The 16,910-nt window shown below is 42.4% G+C and overlaps 1 protein-coding gene across 1 annotated transcript in view; it reads left to right on the top strand.

Moving 5' to 3' along the window:
- Positions 1-223: 223 nt before the first annotated feature.
- The window catches only part of USP22 (ubiquitin specific peptidase 22), a 40,332-nt gene continuing 23,645 nt past the window's right edge, over positions 224-16,910 (top strand). Inside the window, exons 1-2 of the mRNA XM_045824041.1 lie at positions 224-908; positions 10,271-10,403. Coding sequence (XP_045679997.1) covers positions 741-908; positions 10,271-10,403 — 301 coding nt within the window. The 5' untranslated portion in view covers positions 224-740. The remainder of the gene's footprint in view (positions 909-10,270; positions 10,404-16,910) is intronic.

Genomic DNA, 16,910 nt, shown 5'->3' with positions numbered 1-16,910 from the left:
GGAACCAACCGTGAACTGCGGAAGTGCGGCCTTCGCTGAGAAGGCGAAGTAAGAGTCTGCGGCCGGGCGAGACTGCTGGGATTCGCCAGCCCAGCTTGTCGCTCCGCCTCTTTGCGGCATAGCTCGGACCGGGGCAAACTGGTTCAGTGCAGCCCGCGACACCCCGTCCTCCCCGAAGCCCCACCTCCCCAGTTTTCGGTGGGAGACTGGAACGTCTATCCGCCAGCGGCCCGCAGCCAGGGAGGCGGCTACGAACTGAAGGGGCTGTAGTGATAGCTCTCGCCAGCAGCGCAGGGGCTGTGGGCTGTTGGGTGACCAATGGCGTAAGCGCGAGGGCGGTCCCTCCTTACCATCTAGCCCTCACCGCCCGGGCTGTGGGGCAGTCCCAGAGCAGCGGGAGGGGCCTGGGGGTGGCTGGAGTCTGCGCTCTGGATGCCTGCAGCTGGCGGGGCGATTACGTAGCCTGCGCCCGAGGCCTACGCGCCTTTCCCTGCGCACCTCTGCTCCCCGCAAACCCGGCCATCGCCTGGCGGACGGCATCTGGCTGGCAGCCGCCTGTGTCCCGGCGCCTGCACAGCACAATCTTCGTCGGCTTCCCCCACCTCGCGGCTGCCCCGCTTTGTCCCAGCGCCATTCCCTCTGACACCCGGGGCGCGCCGCCTGGCAGTCCCAGCGCCACACTGGCGTCGTCCTCTTCCCCTTCGCCGCCCCCCGCTCGTGGTCGGGCCTTGCCCCCCGTGATGTCTCGGCCGGAGCCGGAGAGCGAGGCCATGGACGCGGAGCTGGTGGTCACGCCGCCCGGCTGTACGCACTTGAGTAGCTTCAAAGTGGATAACTGGAAGCAGAACTTGCGGGCCATCTACCAGTGCTTCGTGTGGTGCGGTACTGCGGAGGCCCGCAAGCGCAAGGTGAGCCGCACCCCCCACCATCCCCGGAAACTGCGGGCGGGGCTGGGAGCCAGAGCCGAGCCACCCGGCGGCTCAGCGTGGGTGGAGTTGTTTCTGGTCCCGATTGGGGGCGAGAGGGAAAGGGCAGGGAGGGCTTGTTAGCCTCCCGCGGACCCTCGTGGCTGTGCGCCCCTATGGGGTGGGGCATAAGAGTGCTCTTTTACCTTTCTGTCTCGTTCCCCTCCCCCACCCCATTTCCTCTTCCTCCCCCGCGGTCTCTTCCCTACGCTGGTCTCTGCTGCGCGCCTCCGGGAGTGAGGGTTGGGATGGGGCAGGGTCTCGGCAGAGTGTTTAGTTTTGGGGCGGACGAGTGCAGTTCTGTGAAGGGGCGTATTCTCTTTCAGGTTTGCGTCGGAAGCCTAGTGCGGAGGAGGCCACTCTCTCCGACGTTTCGGAGCGGGGCCACTCGGCGGAATCCTCCAGGCGTGGGAGGGGTCGGGGTCGTGGTCGGGGTCGAGGATGTGTGTACTGAGAAAAAAATGAAACAAAAAATTAGGAGGGCAACAGAGATTCTCCGGGGCCTGTGTGGTGGTCTGCAGTGAGGTCAGTCCCCTGCCACCATCTTGAGTACGCATTGTGTACCCGAGTACCCATTAAGGATTACCTGGACCAAGGGAGCGCAACCTTGTGTCAAGACTGGGTTTGTTACTAGGGTGCAGTTACTGCTGTATTTGGCTAAACACCACACCGAGTCCAGCGTCTGCAGGAACAAATATAGGCAGATAGCTTTTTTTTTTTAACTATTCATGTTTGGGCGTGGTTGGATGTGGTAGCCGGGTTAGCGAGACATGTTGCCTTTTAGAACCACGTCTAAGAAAACCATGTCGGTATCAGCACAACCACGTATATACGAGAGGCACTGGTAGCGGTGGAGGTCGCGGCTTATCTGACAGATACAAATAAAGCGACCTACGCTGTAATTTTTTTTTTATCTCGGCCTCCGCAGGGTTAAAAGAAGGTTAGTCTGATGTGAAGGTAGAACCTGGCATGCGTTCTTCCATCAGATGCTTTAGCAAGAAATTAATCACCTACATTAGACACTGCAGAAATATTTAGGCTCATATTATTTTTCAGATATACATTCCATCCAAGTGATTAGCTTATTAATAATTTGGAAATCAGAAAATAACGGCATTCTTTAATCTGTGTAAAACTTGGTTCTTATAATGAAGGGCGGTTCTGCAATTTTACAGTCTGAGGTTGGGAGTTCGAGACTTCCACCTTGCGTGGCATGTTTTTGTTTTGTTTAATGGGAAAACTAACACCGCTGATTTGAATGTTAAGCTTAAATTTCTTTTTATCAGTAATGGTGTTGGGAAGCATTACCTGTTAGGATGAACTGAAATCAGATGAAACAGACGTACATTGGGGTGGGAGTGAAATCATTGTTGATGGAATTGTGTGCCCTTAAAAAAAATCACCTGGTTGAAACGCTTGCTGTCTGATGATGATCTTGTCACTGCACTGCGCTGTCGGGTCAACACTTCTGTAATGTAAGATTCATGTCCACACTAGATTAAGTAGGTGATCTCCTGCTCTTTTCCTTTCTCCACACCTTCTTTCCCTTCTCTCCCCCTCTTTTTCCCCTCCCCCATAATTTTTAACAAAGTTGAGAGTCAGGCTTAATCTATCCCTAACTTTGCCTCATTTCCTAAAGAAAGGAATCTTTTGCTATATGTGGCTTGGATTAGTTTGTTGTTTTAATGTTAGTTGCTTAGTGGGAAAGCTGTTGAAGAAACAACTTAAGCTATAGCAGACAGACACGAAGTGGTGATAAATATTTCTCTCAAAGTTCTGGTCTGTCAGTATTGCAGTACCTTTTGGTATTGTACCAGCCATGAACTAGAATGTCCTTCATCTGTCTGTTCTCTAGATTTTACAGGGATTATTTTCTGCATTAGTTTGGGTCCTATGTAACTGAGTTTCTAGCACTCTCTAGTGGCCCATTTAGAAAGAGCTGGTTTGAGAAATAGTTTAACCCTGATTAACTGTTACAGTTGGACAGTTTGTATATTTTGTTTCCTATAAAAATGCCAATTTATGTTATGATCTTTGTAAATAACTAAAGGTTCCTTGTGAGACTGAACTCAACTACAATATAACTACAGAAGTGAATCCCTGAGTGAGCAGGAGTTACAACTTTTCTCATCTAAGTACAGGTGGGTTAGAGTCTTTGTATCCAAACTTTGATTCTTCTTTTGATAGGTGGAGAGTGAAAAGAACACGGTCAGATTTGGTAACTTTCTGCCCACTTCAGGCTTGACGTGTACCACTGAATGTAAGGAGGACTCCCAGCTGTTGCCTGCGCCTGTCCCAAATTTGCGTTTCTGGCTTGTGTTAAATGAAACAAGTGCCTTGCCACTTAAGGGTTTGTGTGTCAAGATGGAAACTAACAATAAGAAATGGGATTTTCAGTTCTGTTCCCTAGTAAGACTTAACATAGTCTGCATTATATTTTGAACATATAGACATTTGGGGTACAGGTATTATTTTTTTTTTAAATCATTTTTTTTCTTGGAATTGTTCTGTGACTAAACTGTGACTAAATTTTATAGGAACTTGCACTCAAAATGAGCCCCTTTTGTGGCTATAATACATATTTTTTCCAGTATGCTTTACCAGAGGTGAAAAAGAGTTGTCAAACCTACTGTTAGTAATTTTGGACCATAATTGAGTCTGGTTTAATTTGGGCAGTGATTCAGAGGTTGGGAAACTACTTCTGAAGGCTTCTGAGGCCTAGGGTTTTGCGCTGAAAGTGACTCTTTGGGTAGAGATCCTTAGGGAAATGTTTTGTCTGGGAACAGAGCTAGAAGGAAGGGATGTCAGTCTGCGAAATGGTAGGTGAGAGGCGGAAGGCTCTAAGATCCAGAAGTCATACCTTACTCTGGCATGTTTTGCTTTGTTTTTGTTTTTTCCTGTTTCTGTGTTTGTAGTTTAACACAACTGTTTACAGAATTATGATGTGGGCACCCTTTGGAAGAAAGTGGGGTGAGTCTTTTTTTCTGAACTTCCCATTCTGTCATCAGTTCAGAATTAGCTCTTACCCCTGGATTTTTTTTTCTTAAGGAATTGAAATCATTGTTAAAAGACCATTTAAACAGTAGGTGTCACATGGCAAGGTAATATCTGCCTTAAAATTCAAACTATTGGTGGATGTTCAATGAAAATTCCAATGCACAGGATAGATAGATGCTCAGATGTTGGTAAGTTTTACAAGGAAGATTAAAAGTTATGAATTCATGTTTGTTTTTAAAAGAAATAGTTAAACAGAAATGATAATATGAGTATGTTCTCAGTACGTAAAAATAAAATACCTTAAAGACTTCCAGAAAGTGAGCCTTCCCTGGCCCCTAATAGTAGGTAACTACTATTAAAATCTGTTTGCTATCTGGGTCTTCCAGGCTTTTTAAAAATTGTAAATATTTGTGTACATATAAAGGAAAGATACATCTTCGTGTTTTTGTCATGTAGGTATACATTATGCGTACATTGTTTCCTTTTGTCACTTGTTGCCTCTGCGTGTAGATCTCACTCTTTACAACAGAGCAGCTGCTCTGTTGTAAATGGTTACCACTGAATGGTAACAGCATTGTGTATTTTCCCTTTCATACATGTATAGAAGCTTTCGACTTGGAGAATTTAAGAATTTGTAAAACTAAATCCTAAAAATCCATGTAGAGAAGGAATAGTTTTCGGCAATTAACTGTCTTGGTTTGCTGATGGATTGAAATGTGATTTTTCTATTTGATGTTGAAATTGAGATGTATTTTTAAACTGAACTTTAGGAATGATTTATTGTAATAGGAAACAGTGGGGAGCAGGGGAGGTAGATAAAGGAGACAAATAAAAAATTAAATGTAAAACATGACAATTTAAGGTAGTCTGGTGTCATGGAGTACAAATAATGCTCTAGCTCCCATTTTGCACCTTTACGGAGTGACAGTATGACTATAGGTTTGTGGACTCGTGCTTAAGAAGGGAGGGGCTATGATAGTGTTTTAGAGGGGTGCTGTCAGGGCTTGGGTTGTACTGGGGGAAGGGAGAGCATTTCAGTTGAAAAATGGTCTTGTGTTATTTATCTCAAGTCAGTGATTTAGAAAATTGTTTACTTTAGGGTTCTGTACTGATCATCTCTTTTTATCAATGCTATTTCAGTTCTGGAGTCTTAGGTGACTGTCCTGAAATATGAATGAATCTCTGTGTTGATCTTTTGAGTACACATCATTGTTGGGGAATAACAGAATACCTGGAAGCTGACATCCAGGATCTGGTAGACATTGGATTAAGAGCCATGAAATATACTTGTGTTATCAGCTCCACAAACAACTGACTGACTCTCTTGACAGCCAGCTGTGTACTTTGCTGCTGCATCGAAAGACACAGAGAGCTTCTCCTGGCTTTCCCTCCTCCTCCTCCTTTTTATAATTTTTTTAAGTTCAGTTTATTTTTTGAATATGTCCCTTTTTTAAGTTAACTTTTTTCTTTTCAAACTTTATTGCTTTGAAGAATGAACATTTTGCTTGATTGATTGACTGGATCTTTCTTATCATTACAATAAAATATTACACCGTTCACACTAAGCGGGGTATAAGCCATTCCCAATAAAAGATCTCAAATAGAAAAAAGGTATTTTTTTTTTATTTTTTAAATTTATTTTTCTGATTAATTTTTTAATTGATTTTAGGGAGAGGAAGAGGAAGATTGAGAGAGAAACATCAATTTATTGTTCTACTTATCAGCTTACTTATGTAATTAGTGGTTAATTTTTATACATTCCCTGACCAGAGATCAAACCCACAACCTTGGTGTATCAGGACAGCACTCTAAGCAACTGAGATACCAGGCCAGGTCTAGAAAAGGTTTTTGTTTGTTTGTTTAATGACGATTTTAATTTGGGATATTTATAGATTAACATGCTATTGTAAAAGATAATAGAGATCCCATGTACCCTTAACTCAGTGGCCCCCATTGGTAACATTTTGCAAACTTGTGGTACAGTATTACAACCAGGATGTGGACATCGGTGCAGTCCATCTTCAGTACAGTCTACCCATCTTACTCAGCTTTCCTGGTTTGTTTTGTTTTTAAGGTTTTATTTATTTATTTTTAGAGGGAGGGAGAAGAACATCAATGTGTGATTGCTTCTCATGCACCCCCTACTGGCACCTGGCCCGAAACCCAGGCCTGTGCCTTGACTGGGAATTGAACCATCAACCCTTTGGTTTGCAAGTTGGCACTCAGTCCACTGAGCCACACCAGCCAGGGCACATTACCGGTTTCATTTGTGTGTGCATTTAGTTGTATGCAAATTAATGATTGTTTTAAATTTACAGAAAAGTTATAAAAATAACAGACTTCCCATATCTCTCTCACACACCATTTCCTGTGATTGACATCTTTATTGTGGTACACTTGTCACAAATAATGGCTGAGCTTGATAAGATTATTATCATGAACTAAACTTTACACTGTATTCACATCATACTAGTTTTCTCCTAATCCTTTTCCCCCTAGCACCCCGTGAAGGATCCTGCATTGTAGTTAGTCACTGTGTCTCAGGCTTCTCAGATGGTGACAGTTTCTCAGACCATCCTTATTTTGATGACTTCAACAGTTTTGAGTAATATTGGTCAGCAATCTTGCAGAATGGCCTTTGATTTGGGTTTTTCTGATGTTTTTCTCATGGTTATGGGGTGAGAAGTAAGGCTGCAGAGGTAAAGTGGCCCTCTCAGGTCTGTCGAGATGATGTAGTGGACAACACTCAGCATCGTTAATGCTAAGCTTGACCACATGGCTGCCAGGTGGCCACACTGAAGGGAAATGAGTTTTCCCAGCATCTCTCCGGGCTGAGTTTGGGGGCAGGGACTGTGCATGGGCACTTAGGGAGTCAGTGGTCCTGCACTACCTCCTTGAGGGCAGAGGGTCTCTACATCAATTACTTGTGATTTTTCTATTGAAGATTCACCCTTTCTCATCCATGCACGTATTCAGTCATTTATATCTGTATGGACTTGTGGATATTTTATACTATAGATTATAATCTAATACTATGTTACTTATTTTGTTGCTCAGATTGTTCTGGGTTTAGCTACTGGGAGCTCTTCCAGGTGGCTTCTGTGTCCCTTTGACACCCTCAACATTTGTGTTTTATTTTCGAGCACTTTTATTTTCTGGATTGCAAGATGTTCAAGGCTCCTCTGGTATATTTTCTGCTTAGACCCTAGAATCTGCTCCAAGGAGCACTGGTTCTTTTTATTGGAGATGGAATTAGAAAATACTCTCTGAGCACGGGCTTGTTAATATTGGGGTTTTGAGCCCTGGCTGGCGTAGCTCAGTGGATTGAGCACGGGCTGCGAACCAAAGTGTCGCAGGTTCGATTCCCAGTCAGGGTACATGCCTGGGTTGCAGGCCATGACCCCTAGCAACTGCACATTGATGTTTCTCTCTCTCTCTCTCTCTCTCTCTCCCCCCTTTCCCTCTCTAAAAAATAAATAAATAAAATCTTTAAAAAATATATTGGGGTTTTGTGGCTTCTTGGTCTTCAGAGACATAGCTGGGAGACAGCTGTGTGCATGCTAACTGTGTATGCACATGTCTATGCAATATGTTCTTAACATCAGGAGGTCCTTGGGAACTGCAACTTGAAGTGAAACAACATTTATTGAAACCAATTTTACCATAGGCTGATTGATATAAACGAGAGTTGAGTTCCTGTGTCATTTGGTCACAAAAACATTGACAAAACTTCTAAATAAAAACCCCAAAACTTTCTCTACACCCTTTTCAGGGAGGTTATGTCATACATTTATAATGCAGTTAGGTTCTGTGTTCATAGCCTGTGTTCTGTCCTGGCACCCTCTGACTGCTTAACTAGTTATTTAAAATTGGCTTATTAAGGTTTGCTTTTATGCTGTAGAGTTGAGTGGGTTTTGACAGATGCATAGTGTCATGCATCTATCACAACATCTACTACACAGAACAGTTTTGCTGCCCAAAAAAATCCCCTACGCCTCCCCTACTCATACTTCTCCAAACCGCTAGAACCCACTACACAGTGGTGCACAGCCCACTACAAATGATAATATGTACAGGCAATATTCTGAGCACTTTAAAAGCATCAATTTACTTATAATTCTCATAACAGCTGTATGAAATAGAAGCATACATATTTTAAAAGTGAGGAAACTAAGGCAAAGGGAAATTACATAACTTGCTCAATGTTGCATGGCCAGGAAGTGGCAGAAGCAGGAGTTGAACCCTGTTACATGTTTTGTAACTGATACTGAGTGAGTCACAGTGTCTGCTGCACTAACCATGGCCACAGCTGAGTGCAAGACTTAAAGAAGTAAACAAGAAGTCGACAGTTGGCTTTGATTATAAGTAAGTCATTCACATCAGTACCTGTTTTCATTAGTACTTGGTAGTACTAATCACCTGCCTGTACAAACATCTTGAGTTTTGTTTTCAAACCTACAAATGTGAATACTGTATTATTTGTGTTATCCAAGGTTAATTCTAGTTTTTGTGCTTTAGCTCCTATGGTAAATGAACTCAGAAGACATATATTATGAAAAGAACTCTTTCTGTAATTTAGTAGTTGCTTATTTTAGGATCTAGAATTATGTTGTCCAGTACAATAGTCACTAGCCAAAAGTGCTATTTAACTTTTAATTAAAATGACACAGAAGTGAAAATCCAATTTCATGGTGGCACTAGCCACATTTTAAGAACTCGATAACCACGTGAGGTTAATGGCTACTCTACATTAAAGTGCAGATACAGAACATTTCCAATATCCTAGAATGTTCTTTTGGGTAGTGCTGATACAGAGAAAACTAATAATACAAGAGACAATGTTGAGATTTTCATGAATATATCAGAGAAAGGCTCCTGTTCTTTATGTTTAGTGCTTATTGCCTGTTGGTTGGCTACTTGATTAATATTAGAGAAGCAGTCTCTTGGCTGTGTAATCCATCATCTCAGGAAACCCTGTTTTTACTGATTGGTGCTAGTCACCTATGGTTGAGAGTCCCAGGTCTGCAAACATATAACAGTCAGCCAGAGGGAGAAGTTAGGTGCTTAATGAATACTTTTTCCCTCCTTACTCTTAGGGATAGCAGGACTTTCTGCTTTGCATTAATTCTCTTTAAATGTGAATTAAGATCATACCCTTTATAACAAACATGCCATAGGATTAGATAGAATTTTGAGCTCTCAGCTCAAATTCTGTCTCTTCCAAATAAACTTAATATGATTTCCTCCAATTCCCCTTAATTAGGTGTGATTGTTCTTAAGTTTCATAGTATTTCATTGTCTCTCTCAGTATACCCAGTTATACCACCTCTGTGTGCTATTATTTTGTGTTAAGGCTTCTTATCCACCCTGTTAAAGAAAGCACACACCTCAATGGATTTTCAGGAAGTGGACAGGCCTGCATCTCCCTAGCCCAGAGGTGAGGGGACAGTCCCCTGCACAGCAGGTGGCATAGACTGTTTGTGTTGACAGTGGCTGTTTTCAGAGGCACTTTGGATTTTACCCTTCCCTTCTGCATACCCTATCTTATAACTTAGTTCGTCTCCCTCTCCCCCCTGAAAAAACTGAAGGGACTTACATACTGTGGGTGGTGTCATCGCAGAGGCTGGACATTCAGTCTGATTGTCTTGGAATTTACAATGAAAATAAATGTGGTTGTCACACTGCTCAGACACTGACATGCCTGCATGTTGTGGGCATGTTAGAATTGTCCCCCACCAAGTTCGTCACTGCTGTGATTAAGATTTTAGGTTCCTGTGGTCTAGTTATGGGCAAAAACTGTTTCTTTTCTTTCTTTTTTTTTTTTTTTTGTTCCTGTATATTCTCTGATTCATGTCCCTGTCTGTTTCTGTAGTTATTGCTTCTAAATTTGCTGTGGCTGGGGAACCTGGATTAAATTTAAAGTGATATCCAGGTTCCAGGCAAAGAGGTTGTGTGTTACTAGCCTGGAATGGGGATGTGGGAGCTGGGGTGGGGGAACAGAACGCAGGCTACTCCCTACAGCTGCAGGTGGTGCCCATCCAAGGAGCTCATGGGTGTCAGTAACTGAGGTTGTGGGCTGTTTTCTTACATGGAGCTAGTGTTGAGCTGAGTGAACTAAGGACCTTTGGAGATAACTGAAAGGATTAACAGAATGCTCTTTCAGCACAATAAGACTTGGAGAGGAAGTCCCCTGCTTTCTTTCCTTCCCATAGCTGTGCCCTTTGCAGATGGATCACTGTACTTCAGTATTTCTCTCTGAGAACTGTCATACCATGTGCTGGTTTTTAATTCTTTTCTCTGAATTTCAGGCCAAGTCGTGCATCTGTCATGTTTGTGGTGTCCACCTGAAGAGGCTTCACTCTTGCCTCCACTGTGTCTTCTTTGGCTGTTTTGCAAAGAAACATATTCATGAACATGCCAAGTCGAAACGGCACAACCTAGGTAAGGCACCCTTTGAATGGTCCCACTGGACATTAGGAGTAGCCATCGCCCCTGATGTTCTGCTCTTTAGATTTGGATTTGCAGTTCCACTCTTCCAAAAGTCCACTTCTTCCATCTAAAACAATTTGTGTCCTCCTTGTGAAACGCCACAGGGGAAATGAAAGGTAAACTGAACTCAAATGGGTTATTTTACCCAGCTTGTCTTACAGCATTTAAGTAGATGTTAATATTTTATGTAACCTTAAATGATAAATTATGGTGGCTTACTTCTTATACTCGGCTTTCTTTGACAAGTGCTTTTTCTTTCATGGAATATTAGGCCCTCATCTTTTCCTCTGACATGGTCAGGAATTAGATTAGGCAAAAATTTACAAAGAAAGATCTTGAATGCAGTATTAGGTTACTGATACTGACATAAAGTTGGATGTACATAGATGGCTTTTTTGCTTTCAGTAATGACTTTTTTTATTCTGAATAATACAAGCTCATGAAAATCCTAACAACACTTTGTGTGGCATCAAGATAAATTTACCTTTCATATACCTGAAAATTTAACTCATACATTCTGGGAATCAACATAAAGCACAGTTCTTCTGCTTTTAGCTTTGTTTTCTCAGCAGGTCATTAAATGTTTTCTACCTTCAGATTAATTGTGTTTTCTCTTAAGTGATTGTGAGATTGTTATGATATCTGGAAGAAATTCACTTTCAAAAGGTACAAGCCAGAGAACCTATTCCAAAAATACCTCTCATAGCCCTGGGAGGTGTGGCTCAGTTGGGTGGAGCATCATCCTGTGAGTGAAAGGTTGTAGGTTCTATTCCCAGCCAGGGTGCAGGCCTAGGGTGTGGGTTGGATCCTCCAGCCTCTATCCTTGGTCTGGATTTGGGCACATATGGGAGGCAGCCAGTTGATACTTTAGTCTCCCATGGATGTTTCTCTCTCCCTTCCTCTCTCTCTAAAAGCAGTGGGGAAAAAAATGTCTTCGAGATGAGGATTAAAGAAAAGAAAGAAAGAAAATACTTCATGTAGCACTATTGAAAATGGTATTCCCCAAGTTTGTAAAATTAGTGCATTAATCCATGTCTTTTAGAGCTCCCTATAAGCAGAGCACATAGCAAAAGATAAAGCCGAGATTGACAGAAGCAGTATGTCTGTTTTTTTCCTAATGTGTTTTTAAGAAGCAAGATGATTTAAGTCAAAACAAATACCTATTGTAGGTGTGTTCATGAACCAGATGTTTTACTACGAACACATGGAAGCTGGCACCTCAATATCATGCTGTTTGCAATAGCTACAATTGCAGTGGAAAAAGAATAGAGAACCCAGAGTAAACCCCACATCTATATGGTCAATTAATCTACGACAAAGGATGTAAGAACATACAATGTGGTAAAGATAGTTTCCTCAATAATGGTGTTAGGAAAAATTAGATATATGCAAAAAAATAAAACTAAACTACCTTATTGTTGGGAACGGCCCTGCCTGGTATCAGAAGCTGTAACCCCCACCAAGGCTAAGGCTGAGGGAACAACCTTGGACCATAAGCCATCAAGGAGACAAAAGCTTATCTCCCTGGCAGGAGCACCGCTTCTGCTCCTTTTACTTCACCCAGACTGGCCCCCAATGCTTGGCCGGTTAGCCAATGACAGGTAAGATTCGCCATAGAGGGAACAACCTAAGGTCATGTGGGAGGCCCCCAAGAAAGGACTTTGGGGGCTACAGCAAAAGGGGGTGATGGACCCTTGCCCCTCGGCTTTGACAAAGCCTAAGTCCTTATTGTTTGTGAGAAAATCTCCTTATATCTTGGTTGCCTTACTTCCCTTGCTCCACCTAAGCCTGAAACAATGACAGAGGGTGGTGCAGTCCTGTGCTGGAAAGGGCAGGTTCCCCAGGTGATCAGGCCTAAGAAAGAATATGTAAAATCCTATGAAACCTGCTTTGTTTAGAATGCTCTCAGTTGAATGATAAGGGTCCAGGGAAGAAGTAAGTTTGTTCCTTAAAGTTTTACAGCTGTTTGACTGACTCAAAATAGGCCCTCAGAGTTCCTTGTTATCTATTGTTTGACCCATACTTCCGGGCAATGAGTAAGGAGCTTCACCTGAATTCCTGTGTAAACGAACCTAATAAAAGCCATTGAGGAAAAGGCTCTTGGCTCTTCTCCTGTGAGAGATCGGCCACCTTTCCTCCCCAAGCAGATCATGTCTTGGTAGACTTACTCTCATCCATGGTGGCCAGGGGGGCCCTGTTGGCAACCCCCCCCACACCTTACACCATACACAAGCATAAACTCACAATGGACTGAAGACTTAAATGTAATACTTGAAGAAACCGTAGGCAGTAAAAATCTGACATTTAGCAATATATTTTCTGATATATCTCTTTGGGCAAAAAGAAAAAAAGGGGACTACATCAAAGAAAAATTTTGGCACAGCAAAGGAAGCCAACAACAGAACCTCAAGGCAGTTCTGGCTGGCGTGGCTCAGTGGATTGAGTGCGGCCTGCAAATCAAAGGGTCGCTGGTTCGATTGCCAGTCGGGCACATGCCTGGGTTGCAGGCCAGATCACCAAGGGGCACATGAGAGACAACCACACATTGATGTTTTTCTCCCTTTACTTCTTCCTCCCTTCCCCTCTCTCTAGAAAAAAAAAAAAATAAGTAAAATCTTAAAAAAAAAAGCCCTAAAGACATCCTTACTGGATAAAAGAAGGTATTTGCCAATGATGCATCCAATAAGGGGTTAGTATTGAAAATTTATAAAGAACTGAGACAACTCAACACCAAAACAAAACAAAACAAAGCAAAAAAAAAACTATTAAAAGTAGGCAGAGGACCTGAATAGACACTTCTCCAAAAACAACATACACGTGGCCAATAGACATGAAAAGATGCTCAGACATCAGTAATCACCAGAAAGAAGCAAATTAAAACCACAATGAGATATCACTTCATACCTGTCAGAATGGCTAGCATCAGTAAATCAAACGAGTGCTGGTGAGGATGTGGGGGGAGGGGAACCCTTGTGCTCTGTTGGTTGGAATGCAGACTTGTACAGCCACTGTGGAAAACAATGTGGAGTTACCTCAAAAAAAATGAGTCTGCCTTATGACCTGGCAATTCCACTCCTGGGTTTTTATCAAACAATCCCAAAACACTAATTTGAAAGAATACATGCACCCTATGTTCACTGCAGCATTGTTTTCAATTGCCAAGATTTGGAAGCAACCCAAATACCCATCTGTAGATGAGTGGATAGTGAAGCTGTGGTACAGTTAAACAGTAGAATACTACTTAGTGGTTAAAAAAGAATGAAATCTTACCTATTGTGACAGCATGGATGGACTTAGAGGGAATTATGCTAAAGTGAAATCAGTCAGAGAAAGACAAATACTGTGTGATTTCACGTATATGTGGAATATAAAGAACAAAATAAACAAAACAGACTTACAGACACAGAACAGATTGATATTTGCCAGAGAGGAGGAGGGTCAAGGGGCTAGGCAAAAATGGTAAAGGGATTAAGAAATACAAATTGGTAATTACAGAATAGTCATGGAGATCTATAGTACAACATAGGGAATGTAGTCAACAGTATTATAGTTACCATGTATGGTGTCAGGTGAGTTCTTGAAATATCAGTGGGCCCCTGGCTGGTGTGGCTCAGTGAATTGTGTACGGGCCTGCTAACCAAATGGCCACTGATTGGATTCCCAGTCAGGGCACATGCCTGAGTTGCTGGTGAGGTCCCCAGTAAAGGGGAGCATGAGAGGTAACCACACATTGATGTTTCTCTCCCTCTTTCTCCCTTCCTTCCCCTCTCTCTAAAATGAAATGAAATCTTAAAAAAAATTGGGGAATACTGAAAAATATGATTGTATAATTGCTATGCTGTACACCTGAAACAAAAAGAAAATATTGAAGGTAGATTGTAATTGAAAAATAAAATTTAAAAGTTCACTTCAGTAATTTATGATATTAATTCATTTCATCAACCTGATTGATGACTCTGCCTCTACTTTTGCTAGAAAAAAGTTTTTATGAAGTTTGATGTAAGAAACAAGTTATGAAATGAAAGAAAGATCTTGCTCTTTTTTGAGTCCATGATATTGAAGACTTTGTGTAAGTGCTAACAAAGCAGGAATTAGTTTTGTGTCCAGGTGGTGAGGAGGGCTGAGGTGCATCTTGCCTGAATGTTGGGGGTGGTGCATCTGCGAACAATGTAAGTAGCAATGGGGTGGTTGTGGAAGGTTAGGCAGGGATAAGAATGATTTGGTGGCAGTCTCATGAGGCAGTCTTCCTTTGTCCATCCTGCCCTGTAAAATTGCCATAATGAGATAAAAATGCATCCACACAAAAAAAGCATTCTACGTTGGTGTAGTCAGTCAGATTTGCTCATATATGGAGTGGGGCAACAAGAGGTATACAGTTTTGAGTGCACAAAACACAGAGTGTATTCTTGTATTACTGTTTAATGATTGTATTTTCCATGCAACAGCTGTCAACCCACTTCATCTGTACTGGTAGACAGCCTGACCTGAGTGTTGGAGTCCTGGGAGCTGAGGGGGAGAGTGAGATAACTTGGAGCTGTTTGATTTCAGACTTTTTAGTTTCATACAGTTTTTGTCTTATGTTGAGCTACAGGGGTACTTGGATTCTGCCTGTGGGAGCCACATACAGTGTGGAAGTAATGCCTTTAGCTCGTTCTGTGCATCTTAGAAGAATGCAGTGGGTGGTGCAGGACATCAGCTCACCTCTGAGCTGATGATGTTTTCCTTCCATTCCCAAGGGCACCTTGTGACCAGAGGGAGAAAGACCTGCCCACCCAGGGTGCCTGTGTCCACTGGTGGCTTGGAACTTGCCAAAGAAGCTACTGCACAAAAACAAAGCCAGCACAAAGCCCCTACACCGCAGGGCCCTTCTCCAGCTCATTCCTCCCTTCTCCAGGGGGCTCGACTGCTGTACATCAGCTCCTGGGCTTCATGTGGTCAGGGCTTTGTCCTTGGAATAGATACTATGACTGAAATAATTTTCCAAGTTAACTATATTGAATGTATGTGTTGCTTTCAGTTTTTAAATTTTATATTGAAGTGAGATGTGCAAACATACAGTTAAACATTTTAGCTATTTATGATGTATAACCATTATCTCTACTTTTAAAACTTCATCCCCAGGCTCTTCCCTCCCCCAGCCCCTGACAACCATTAATCTGCTTTTTGTCTCTATAAAAATACCCTGAACATTGTATTTAAAAGGGATCATACACTATGTGACCTTTTGTTTTCGAGGTCCATCCCTGCTATAGCGTGTGTCAGTGTGTTGTTCCCTGTGTGGCCAAAGGAGGTCCCTTTGCATGGCTCTTTGGAGATGTACCACATTTTGTTTGCTCATCCATTGATAGTTGGATTGTTTTCTACTTTTTGGTTCTCATAAATAATGCCGTTATAAGCATTCGTGTGAAACTTTCTACGTGGATGTATGTTTCTTTTGTTTATGTACCTGAGAGTGAAATGGCATATTCTGCTGGGTTGTGAGCCCTTAGCAGGTAGATGGTTTGCAGATATTTTATACTACCCTATAGGTTCCCCTTTCACTTTCTTAATGTCTTCAGATGCACAAACTTATACATTTTGATGAAGTCTATTTTATCTTTTTTTTTTCTTTTTTGTGCTTGTGCTTTTGATATTAAATATAGCAGGCAGCCCATTGCTAGACCGGAGGTCATGAAAAGTTATTCCTGTTTTGTTCTTAGAGTTTTATACTTTAGCTCTTATATTTAGGTCATTGATGCATTTTGAGTTAGTTTTTGTTACATAGAGTCAGGTAAGGGTCCAGCTTCCATCTTTTGCATGCAGATGATGCGTTGTCCCAACACTATTTGTCGGAAGCACTGTCCTTTCCCACTGTTGATCCCCGTTGATGTCACCGGTTTTGTACAGTGATGAAGTGATGCCGTGGGAAAGTGCTACAAAAGGGACTCTTGGAGGGACTTGAACATGCACCTTCCCAGGCTGGTGGTTTTGCTGTTGGCTGTACATTCAGCATATTTTAAAATGGCATTCACTGAATACCTTTGTTTCTCTGAAAATTTTCATTTGTGTGAGAACGTGTGGTGCCAAAGGGCAGCTGGCTGAGCTCTTGGGAACAGCTGTGGCAGAGTTTGTAGGGGTTTCTCAGTTTCTTGGGAGGGGTAAAGGGTAAGCAAGCATGAGATTCTTAACTTGCTATTTCATGTTTTCAAAGATCTGTTTTAGAGGACTTTACAGATCCACCACGATAGTACTGACCTGTGTTATGCTACCTGAAGACACGAGATAGGGGAAAGCTGGTGTTTATTAAGATATTACTGTTTACCAGCATGTGTGCTGTGCTTACATGTACTAATTTAACTATCGTAGAAAACTGGGACGTGTCAGTACTGTTACTGTTACCACCAGAACCGACATGCGGGAATGGAGGCATTTATTGGAGGCATATGGCTGCTGAGTGGTGGAGTGAGGTCAGTACCAGTC

This window comes from Phyllostomus hastatus, unplaced genomic scaffold (genome assembly GCF_019186645.2).
Source record: "Phyllostomus hastatus isolate PE091 unplaced genomic scaffold, TTU_PhHast_1.1 phas_scaffold_55, whole genome shotgun sequence".
Classification (NCBI taxonomy): Eukaryota; Metazoa; Chordata; class Mammalia; order Chiroptera; family Phyllostomidae; genus Phyllostomus; species Phyllostomus hastatus.
The sequence above is the reverse complement of the archived record's forward strand: the minus strand, read 5'-3'. Positions and strand labels throughout refer to the sequence as shown.